The sequence below is a fragment of the Saccostrea cucullata genome, unplaced genomic scaffold, assembly GCF_032062105.1.
Source record: "Saccostrea cucullata isolate Sc308-1 unplaced genomic scaffold, CSIRO_AGI_Scuc_v1 ctg1820, whole genome shotgun sequence".
NCBI classification, from domain to species: domain Eukaryota; kingdom Metazoa; phylum Mollusca; class Bivalvia; order Ostreida; family Ostreidae; genus Saccostrea; species Saccostrea cuccullata.
The window spans coordinates 3,296-15,387 of NW_026938023.1; the positions used below are offsets into that span (position 1 = coordinate 3,296).

At 33.2% G+C, this 12,092-nt stretch overlaps 1 protein-coding gene across 1 annotated transcript; it reads right to left on the minus strand.

The window, feature by feature from the left end:
- Window positions 1-4,950: 4,950 nt before the first annotated feature.
- On the minus strand, window positions 4,951-9,171 carry LOC134249287 (serine/threonine-protein phosphatase 6 regulatory ankyrin repeat subunit B-like). The gene has a single exon (XM_062731655.1). The coding sequence runs from the start codon at window positions 9,169-9,171 to the stop codon at window positions 4,951-4,953; it is 4,221 nt and encodes a 1,406-aa protein (XP_062587639.1).
- Between the last annotated feature and the right edge of the window lie 2,921 nt (window positions 9,172-12,092).

Sequence of the window (12,092 nt, forward strand, 5' to 3'; positions counted from 1 at the left end):
TCATGTGATCTCAACCTGTGAGGCTGTGTTTATGTGTGTTTATCAGACTGTTATGTAAGGACAAGGCTACGAGAAACAGTCACTTTCCTGATTAGGGAAAGAATCCTATTAAAAACTGCTAGTCCTACCTCAAAAAACAACAACTTCATGTTATGGATGCTCTGTGCTCTAGGTGGATCATTTATACTTTGTATTCACTTGACATATTGAAGTCATTAATATTGCAATTAATAACCTACCATCATTTTTACCAACTTTCCATTTTGCAAAGGAATGACTTTTTATGGTATTCTATTGACAGAATAAGTTATGATCATGATACATTGCTTTTTTCGTTTGTCATTATATATTTCTGTATAAAGTAATACAAGTGTAATAATAGATTCAGAGTCGGTTTTTTGTTTTTATTTAAATACTGTTTTTCTGCTGCATTATTTTGTATGCATTAAGAAAATAATTCAGAATAAATTATAGTTAAACTTGCTTAATGTATAAAATGCTTGGGAATTTTGACCTAAACTCCCTAAATCTGTAAAATTCTGTAACTTCTTTATTTTAAAATTAAAGAGAATGAGAGAATGAAATCTGTAAAATTCTGTAACTTCTTTATTTTAAAATTAAAGAGAATGAATATCACTTTGCTCTAAGTGTAAATTCTTTATAATTGTGTTTGCTCTAGCCCTAGTTTACTTTATGTTTAAAGTAGCTGCAATAATGTAGCCCTCTCCGATTATTTTTAGGTCACCTTAGGTGACTTATTGCTATCCGTTTTCGTCTGAAACCGCTGAACAAATTCCAACCAATATTGGCATATACATGTAGCATCTGATGGTGAAGGGGAACAAAAATCGTGAACTTGATGGTTTCTGCCCCCCTGGGGGGTGGGGCAAAAACCACTAAAATTAGTGCAGTCTTAAAAATCTTTTTCTTTACTCCTGGATATCAAGCAGGCAAATTGTTGAAATGATTGTAATCAGCATTGAGTCCTCTACCAAAATTGTGAAATTTATGGCCCCAGGGTCAGGGGTTCTGGTGTTAGGGCGGGGCTCTATTGATTATATAGTGAAAATGCATTAATTTATTCTTTGAAAATCTTCTTCTCTGCTCCTGGGTATTAAATAAACTAATTAAGTTTATAGTTGTGATGAGCCAGAGTGCCTCTACCAAAATTGTGAATTTTATGGCCTCAGGGTCAGGGATTATCGCGAAAGGGTGGGGCTCTATTGATTATATAGTGAAAATGCATTTATTCTTTGAAAAGTATATATTTTCTAATATGGACTTTTTATGCCAGCGTAATCAAAGAATTGGATATATATATAGTTTTTGCCCTGTCTGTCTATCGATCTGCAAAAAACTTGAACCTTGCCCATAACGTTTCAGTAGGTGGGGCCCTGGCTTTCATTTTCACATTATATTCCTTGTGACAAGACTTTTGGGGTACCAATTTTGACCTCTTGACCTTGGAGTTCGACCTACTTTTGCAAAAAATATCAAACTTTATCCTTGGCCATAGCTTTTGAACAGTTGATGCTAGGGTTTTCATTTTTCACGTGTATTTAAGACCTTTAGTTGGGTTTACATGTATTTAGTCTTGACCTTAAAAAACGACCCAATTAAAAAAAAAAAACTTTAACCTTGGTCATAACTTTTGAACAGTTAGGATGAAGGCTTTTATACTTCACAGGTGTATTTCGTGTGACAAGACCTTTCTTTAGATATCCTGACCTTTACCTTAGAGTTTGACCTACCTTTGGCTTCTATATTTCAAAAATTTATTTCTTATAACAAGGTCTTGCCTGAGTACTACTAATTTTAACCATATGACCTTGACCTTGACTCACTTTGAAATAGCTTTAATCTTTGTGATAACCATTACAAGGTTAGTACTTGGGCTTTCATTATTCAAATAAACATTTATTTATTGACACAAATCCTTTGTTTGGATATTAACAATTTTTTTTTTATATCTTGACCTTGAAGTTGCATTCGAGAAACTTCAGTTCTCGCTGTAAGTTGTCATATGGGGACATCAATGTTTTACAAACTCAGAGGAAACCCAAAATTACCTGCGTTTTACTACTTGATGGTTAATAAATAAGTCAATATACTCTATAATTTTATGAATATTTTTATAATATGATAAAATGTAATATATTCATGATTTTGTTCACTATGCAGTATACATTTATAACATTAAATTGTATTTTACATCGTATATCAAATATTACAGTACATTTGTATTTCCACTTTCCAAAATATTATATAACAGTTGCTTCTGAAAAATTATATATATTCAATTCATATTCATTAAAAACAACTCAATCCAAATTAAAGGTATCAACCTTTCTGGATATAATTGCTACAAAGCTGTCATAAATGGTAGTACAATAAAAAAATTAATTTTCATTGAACACTCGTCAATGAGAAACGTCAATAAGAAACATGTATACATTTAATTACAATAGTAATTAAGAGCTAGGCTACATTATAATCTTAATAAGGAGAGCCTCAGTTCACAAAAGTGCACCGCAACAAAATTTTCAATGGGACGTCAATAAAATAAACGAATGAGAAAAATCACATGATGATGCATAAGTAACAACAAATTCATTTTTTTAACCAACTACTTATACAATAAATTATTTTAAGATAACAACACTTGATAAAAATATTGTCGAGTAAAGGAAGAAAATCTCTCGTCATAAATGGCATCACCAGCCTTGACATGACGCAGTGCAAGTGTTCCAGAGGAGTTGATTTTCTCAGTGGTTTAATAATAACAATAATGCCAAAATAATGCTAAAATATATATAAAGTCATTGCCAATTTTTTAATTTAATCATTCAAGCTAATAGAATATTATTACGATTATGTATTTTCTATTCTCTATGGAGCTGCAGTATGACAAGGAATGTAAAGCATATTGCTAGAAACGGTTTTCCAAATTTACAACAACAGGGCATAGGCTAGTCTGTTTGAGGTGAAATATGAAATACATGTATCAATGGATTATATGGTTTATCGATACTATCTATCTTGAAAGTACTAGGAGCTCATTCTGGTCTGCATAAAATTATTTTAAGCAAAGTGGGGATTTATAGGTATTATACTCAATTTTGGCAAAATTACCTTTCCAAACAGCACAAATTACCTCAAGCAGTTTTATGGTAGCGGATGTAAATTCTTCTTAATGTGTATTATTTTTCCCCTCCAAAAACAAGAGTATGCCCCTGCACTAGCATGATTTTTTTGGAATTTTACTCAAGAATTCGTTCACTATGCAGTATACATATAATAACATATTATAATACATATATAAAATATTTTTGAATTTTCACTTTCCAGAATATTATTAAAGTTTCATTCTGAAAAAAATTATATTTCTTCATTCTGAAAAATTTATAGTCAACTCATATTCATTGAAATCAACTCAATACAAAATAAAGTTATCAACCTTTCTGGATATATATAATTACTGCAAAGCACTCATAAATGGCTGTACAATGAAAAAAAATTTCATGTATTAAAGAACTTGTCAATAAGAAACATGCATACACTTAATAACAATACTAAAAACTCGTCTATATTAACCTTACTAAGGAGGGCCTAAGGAGTTCACAAACATGTAAATTTTCTTTGGGACGTCCATAAATGATGCCAACAAATAACAACACTTGATAAAAATATTGCCAAGTAAAGTGGAAAAAAATCTCATGTCGTAAATGACATCATCAGCCTTAACATGATACTAGTATTCCATAGGAGTATAGATTTAATGGTTTAATAATTACAATAATTCCAAAGTGATTACATGTATAAAATCATTGCCAATATTTAAATTCATTCATTCAAACTAATAGATATAATTTAACAATTATTAATATTTTGAATTTAAATATAGTCTCAAAGGAGCTGCAATATGCATGCTATGACAAGGAATCTAAAGAATATCATTACAACGATAAGTGTATTCCAAATTTACAACAACAGTGCAAAGACATTGACTAGTCTGGTTGTGGTGAAACATGGAATATCAATTGCTTTTAATTTATCTTTTGAAAGTACTCGGAGCTCGTTCTGCATACATTATTTTTTGATAACAATTTAAACGTAGTGGGAATTTATAGGTACTGTTCGCACTTTCGGCAAAATTACATGTACTTCCCAAACAGCACAGACTAACCATAGCAGTTTTCGGATAGAGGATGTAAACTTTTCTTAAGGTCAGAAGACATGTTCCTTAATTATATGTTTAGTGTATCTCTTGGTGTCAGATAAAAATTACACATATTTGGCATTTTTGAATTCACGTATAACGATATCTAATTAATGGGGGTTTTGTGTTTTTTTTTATAACATTGCATAAAAACAGGTATAATGTGTCAGATGAAATGACAGTAAGGTTTTGGAATAAAAGATGTTTTTAATATTATTACGTGTACAATACGTCAAAATCATGAATAATGTGTAGTCTCTGTTAGACTGGCCTTCCTGTCTGATATGCGCGTACGATAGCGACAGGAAATACTAGTCTAAGTCTCTGTACAAAAATAACTTCCGACTAACAAAATTCCTTTTTATAAGTTTGTGGTTACAGCACACCGTCTTACTCAAGAATCATCACTATTAAGTTTTTTAAATGGCCAAACATAAATCGAGGATATCGGTCTAAACAATTTGGATATCAATCAAGTTTATTTTTTTTTATTTTAATGAGGTATGAGGAATATCCCTTTTTTTTCTTCCTTGCTGGACTAAATTCATTATTCATTTAAACAAATAATGTATAGAATATTCGCTTTACCGAGGAAATTGAAAAAAAAACCCATTAATGCTGAATTTTGAAAACTGTCTGCAAAATCAAGAAAAGGGGAAAAAAGATCTGTAGGTATTAAATGTTTTCTATAGTTTTAACTTATACAACACGAGTTGCAAACACTTCCACTATTACATCTCCTTCTTGTATTTTTTCAAGCCTTTCTCTGACAGAAAGGTGACAACTTCAATGTTACCTCTCCGGGCTGCATCATCTAATGCATTCTCTCCATAATTGTCTTTAATAAGGAGTAAATGAGGATACGTATTGACCAAGTACTTACACATCTTTAGTTTTCCGTTCTTACAGCATAGATGAAGCACAGTTTTCCCATCATTTCTTATGGTTTTGATATCTAAGCCTTTCTCCAACAGAAATTTGAACAAATCAATGTTACCTCCCCACGCTGCTGTATGTAAGGCATTTTCTCCTTTATTGTCTTTGACATCTAGTAAATGCAGATAAGTATTGACCAAGTAGTCACACATAGCTAGTTTTCCGTTCATACAGCATAGGTGAAGCGAGGTTTTCCCATCATTTCTTTTGGTTTTGATATCGAAGCCGTTCTCCAACAGAAATTTAAACAAATCAATGTTACCTCCCCACGCTGCATCATGTAAGACATTTCCTCCATTATTGTCTTTGATATGCAGTAAATGTGGATAAGTATTAACCATGTATTTACACATATCTAGTTTTCCGTGCATACAGCAAAGATGAAGCACAGTTTTCCCATCATTTCTTTTGGTTTTGACATCAAAACCTTTCTCCAACAGAAATTTGAGTAAATCAATGTTATCTCCCAAGACTGCATCATGTAAGGCATTTTCTCCAGCATTGTCTTTGACATCTAGTAAATGAGGATAAGTATTAATCAAGAACTTACACATATCAAGTTTTCCGTGCATACAGCATAGGTGAAGCACAGTTTTCCCATCATTTCTTTTGGTTTTAATATCGAAGCCGTTCTCCAACAGAAATTTGAACAAATCAATGTTACCGCCCAAGGCTGCATCATGTAAGGCAGTTTCTCCATTTTTGTCTTTGACATCCAGTAAATGAGGAAAAGTATTGACCAAGTATTTACACATATCACGTTTTCCGTGCATACAGCAAAGATGAAGCACAGTTTTTCCATCATTTCTTTTGGAATTGATACTGAGGCCTTTCTCCAACAGACATGTGAGTAAATTAATGTTACCTCCCCATGCTGCATCATATAAGGCATTTCTTGCAGTAGTGTCTTTGATATGCAGTAAATGAGGATAAGTGTGTACTATGTACTTGCATATATCTAGTGTTTTGTTCGTACAACACTGGTGAAGTATCGTTTTCCCATCAGTTCTTTTGGTTCCGATATCAAAGCTCTCCAACAGAAACATGAATAAATCAATGTTACCTCCCCACGCTGCAGTATGTAAGGCATTTTCTCCATTTTCGTCTTTGACATCTAGTAAATGAGGATAAGTAATGACCAAGAACTTACACATATCTAGTTTTCCGTTCATACAGCATAGGTGAAGCAAGTTTTTCCCATCATTTCTTTTGGTTTTGATATCGAAGCCTTTTTCCAACAGAAATTTGAGTAAATCAATGTTACCGCCCCATGCTGCATCATGTAAGGCATTTCCTCCAGTAGTGTCTTTAACATAAAGTAAATGATGACAAGTGTTTACTATGTACTTGCATATATCAAGTTTTCCGTACATACAGCAAAGATGAAGCACAGTTTTCTCATCATTTCTTTTTGTTTCGATATCAAAGCCTTTCTCCAGCAGAAAATAAAACAAATCAATGTTACCTCCCCACGCTGCATCATGTAAGGCATTTTCTCCAATATCGTCTTTGATATACAGTAAATGAGGATAAGTTTTGACCAAGTATTTACACATATCAAGTTTTCCGTTCATACAGCATAGGTGAAGCACAGTTTTCCCATTATTTCTTTTGGTTTTGATATCTAAGCCTTTCTCCAACAGAAAATTGAATAAATCAATGTTACCTCCCCACGCTGCATCATTTAAGACATTCTCTCCATTATTGTCGTTGAAATCTAGTAAAGGAGGATAAGTATTGACCAAGTACTTACACATATCTAGTTTTCCATTCATACAGCAAAGATGAAGCACAGTTTTCCCATCATTTCTTTTGGAATCGATACTGAGGCCTTTTTCCAACAGAAATTTAAAGAAATCAATATTACCTTCATATGCGGCAGCATGTAAGGCATTTTCTGCATTATTGTCTTTGACGTCTAGTAAATGAGGATAAGTATTGACTAAATATTTACACATATCTATTTTTCTATTTACACAGCAACGGTGAAGCACAGTCTTTCCATCATTTCTTTTTGATTCGATATTGAAGCCTTTTTCCATCAGAAATTTGAGTAAATCAATGTTACCCCCACAGGCTGCAGCATGTAAGGCAGTTTCTCCATTATTGTCTTTGACATCCAATAAATGAGGTAAAGTATTGACCAAGAACTTACACATATCTAGTTGTCCCTTTTTACTTAATAGGTGAAGCACAGTTTTCCCATCATTTCTTTTGGATTTGATTTCGAAGACTTTCTCCAACATAAATTTTATAAAATCAATGTTACCTACCCTCGCTGCATCATTTAAGGCATACATTCCATTTTTGTCTCTGACATCCAGTAAATGAGGATAATTATTAAGCAAGTATGTACATATATCTAGTTTTTCGTTCATACAACATAGGTGAAGTACAGTTTTCCCATCATTTCTTGTGGAATTGATATCGAAGCCTTTCTCCAGCAAAAAAATTAACAAATCAATGTTACCTCCCCAGGCAGCATCATGTAAGGCAGTTCCTCCATTATTGTCTCTGACATCTAGTAAATGAGGATAAGTATTGACCAAGAACTTACACATATCTTTTTTTCTATTCATACAGCAACGGTGAAGCACAGTTTTTCCATCATTTCTATAAGATTCAATATTGAAGCCTTTCTCCATCAGAAATTTGAGTAAATCAATATTACCTCCCCACGCTGCATCATGTAAGGCATTCTCTCCATTTTTGTCTTTGACATACAGTAATTGAGGATAGGTATTGACCAAGTACTTACACATCTCTAGTTTTCCGTTTCTACAGCACTGGTGAAGCACAGTTTTCCCATCATTTGTTTTGGTTTTGATACTGAAGCCTTTCTTCATCAGAAATTTGAGTAAACCAGTGTTACCTCCCCAGGCTGCATCATGTAAGGCAGTTCCTGCAGTATTGTCCTTGAAATCTAGCAAATTTGGATACTTTTTACATATATACCTGACCATGTTTAATTTTCCATTTTTACAAGCAGAACTAAGAACAGTGGAACCATTTAATTTTGTTCTATACGGATCACATCCACTCCGAACTAATAGTTTAAAGATTGTTTTGTCTCCTGCATACGCAATGAAATGTAGAGCATTTCCACCTTGATTGTCTCGAACATCAATTAGTCGTGGGTAGCGTGCTAGAACTGGCTCAACGAGGTGATTTTGCTCAAAAAAGCAAATCTCTTGTAGTAAACTGCATTCCATATAATTCCAGTGAAAATGATTCGATAAAGTTATTTCTGTAAGGTCAACATTATCAGTGAAGCGATAGAGTAAATCTAAATCCCCACTTTGCACAGCGTAAAAACAAGTTTTTAAATTATACCTAACATTAGTTGATAGTAGCAAGTCAACCATTTCCCCCTGGTTGTGTGCACATGCTTCATTTAGGGACAGATATCTTTGTACTTCTGAAGATGAGGACAAGAGATACTTAACCCATCTAATGTTACCAGATATACAGAAATGAACTAACATTGTTTGTCCTCGACTATCAGTATTTTCTTTTAGCCCTTTCAATACACTTTGATTATTTTTGCATCTACATACGAACCTCTCGTCTTCCCATACCTGAAGACGGGAAATTGTTTGAAATGCTGCAACTGATCTTCCCTGCAGGATTTTTAGCAATCGTTTAATTAGGTCTTGGAAAATATCTTCGACGATTACTACAGAATTCCAATACAGTTTCTTACAGGTTGTGAGCCTTTCTAGAAGAGTAAAATCACATCTCTTGATAATTTCTTGTGGGTAATAATTGACGAGACACTTGAATAAACTATCTTGTACTGAGCTATGACTTAATTTATATTTTCTTTCAATGTTGTCGTACGCCATCAAAAAATAGTTGTAATGAAATAGTGAACTTTGAAAATGCACCAGAGATGACTCTGTGACTCCTAACATTTTCAGGGCTTCTATTTTCCGCCTTCTGTCTCGTAATGGTGTTTCCAGCACGCTTTTTTCCACACTCCCTCCACAAAGAAGAATATAGATTAAAACTGCCATTTTCCTTTCTTTTCTATCTAGCCTTTGTTTTATATAATTTTCCAAGCTCAGAATTGGATCCTTTAAGAAAACTTGGGGCTCGTCGGAAAATGTTGGATTATTTTTCAAAAGGCTGCAACATTGAGGTATTCCAAGTGAATTACCAAGTTTAATAACATCCAGCATTGTATTTGTCTTTATCAATTTATCAAGACCATACTTCGTAAACATTTCTACTATTTCTGAACTTTGCAATTGAAAATTCCCATTAGATAAGTCAACTGAAGAATTGCTTAGAAATAAGTCTTCATGTATTCTTTCGGTTGCTTCTTTGCAAATATCATTTCTGATTGTTATAATTAAAACATTTCCCTTACAATTATCATTATTCCACATTGCTTTAATCAAATGTAACTTTGCTTTAAAGTTGTCAACCTCATTTGAAACTGAAAACTCCCCGAATAAATTATCTAAAAATAAAGCGACGTTTGAAGATGGTGACACGGATCCATACAATTCCTCAACTGTGAACACCTGAAGAGGTATCATTCCTTTCTTCTGTAATTCTGCTAAGACATACATGGCAATCGTAGTTTTTCCAGATCCCGGGTTACCTTTTACAAGTACAAACCTATTTGTGTCTAGAAGTTCAAATACTCTCTGAAGTGCGTGTGTATGAACAAATACATCCCTGATCTTAAGTTCTTGATTTTGTAAAGCAGCTCTTGTTGTATCTAAAAATAAATTCCAGAAATATCTTCAAATTGGCTTTAATATCCACATCAATTAAATATATCCTCCTTTTTTGTCCCCTGCTTTCGTGAAAGCAAGGAGATATTAAATCCCATTCGTCTGTACGTTGCTCTAGCTGTCAGTCCGCCACAAAGACTTTAACCTGGCCCATAACTTTTGATTTATTAGTACTATGACTTTCATATTGCACATATGTATGCCCACTTTAAAACAAAAATTCCAAATTTTACTTTGGCCATATCTTTTGAAGGATTGATAATTGGAGTTTCATATTGCACTTATGTATTCTCTATTGCAACTTTGATCTTGACCTTGGAGATTTCTATACTTAGGCAATAAATATAACTTTTACCAAAACTCCTGAACGCTAAGGACTAGGGATTTTATACTTCATATATGTTATTTATTTAAGAAGACCTTTCATTGGATACCAAGAACTTTTCTTCTGCCTTAATCTTGGAGTTTGAACTACTTTTAATAACAAGCCTTGAACATAATTTTTGAAGGATGAGAGCTATCATACTTCAAATATTTCATCATGGTGACAAATCCGTTCATTGAATATCAAGAACTTTGAACCCGTAAGCTTGAACTTTGACCTATTTTTGAACACTTTTCGTACTAAGGAAAAAAATAACCTTGGACATAACTTTTTAACTATTTGGAACATTGGTTTCATACTCTACATATGTAATAATTGTGTCAAGACATTTTCGTAGAAATCATTAGAATTGACCCTTTTACATGAGAGTTTTACCTACTTTTTAAAAACTTATCCATGGCCATAACTTTGAACAGGAGTTGCTTGGGCTTTCATATTTCACTGTCGTATTTCTTGTTAAAAGTTCCAATTTTGGGTACCAATATATTTAATTTGCATTTAATAAAAGGATTAATTTTCGCTATGTTGCCATTCGGGGTCATAAGTGTTTCCCACGCATGTACACATCTTGTTCCTTTTTACTTTTGATTGAGAAGCGATATAGAACGTTCATATTTGTGCATTACCTTTGCCAAGATATTTCCGAGAATGATTTCTCACCCCTTGTAAATGCCTATCACAATTGACAATTATTTTTTTTGATTAAATTAACTTTGGTGATAATTTTAAAAGACATATAACAGGGTATTCATATTTGACACAATATGTCATAAAAACGACATCTCACCCATAAAGCCACGGAAAGCGGGGGACCACAAATCTTTGAATTTGCTTTTTTTTTTTCAAATTTTTATTCTTCTAAGTTTCTTTATCTACCAAGAAAATATGTGGTATAAAGTCTTACCAATCTTTGCTCTGATATTAATATCTGAAAAAGGAAACAAGATATGACTAAAATGATGTTTCTTTTGCTACATTTGAATTTTTACTAGAAGAAGCAATTTGAATTAATGGAGATGTTACAACAAAACCATATGAAAAGTCTTTCTTTCAGATGAAACGCTCAATTTTGTGCTATTAGAGATTAATTTCATGTAAAACGTTTAAACAGTTTGACCAAAACTTTTGATTGATCGATTTATTATATGTTGTTTAATGTCCCTCTTGTGAATTTTTCACTCATAAGGAGACGCCAATACTTGGCGGTGGAGAACTATAAATTTTGCACTATACCCGGCACTTAAAGAAGGTGCAGTGGCTATAGCGTCTGCTCTAGAGTCGCTAAGCAAGGTGTCAACCCTTAGGTCGCCGGTTCGAATCCCACTGTGGGACGTGGAGACCGGCCCTTTGGATGAGACCGTATAAGACCGAATAAGATCCCTCACTGCTCAAGAATCCCACTGTCTTATCAGTAAAATAATTATTCCACACATTCGCACAAAACCTTACCCTATGTTTTGAATTTTATACATATCAACAGAGATTTTTCGCAAAATCATGCTTAACTCGGGATTCTAGCAGCACTTTACAAGTTTGTCAGACGGCAAACTTTCCATCTGTACAAATCTTATGCTTTAAAATATCCAGCTTATTGTTGTTCTGCTGCATAATTTTTGTCACAAATAACAGAAGAAAGTCCGACCGGGATACATATATAGCCGACTGTCTTCGAAAGAGAATACAATCGATGAAAATAAATTAGCATACCTGTTTAATTAACTGAAATCCATATAAATTTTACATAATATTCATGATATTTGCTTTTAAACTCCATTTCACGTATCACTGTACAAGCCGTCCTAGCCAA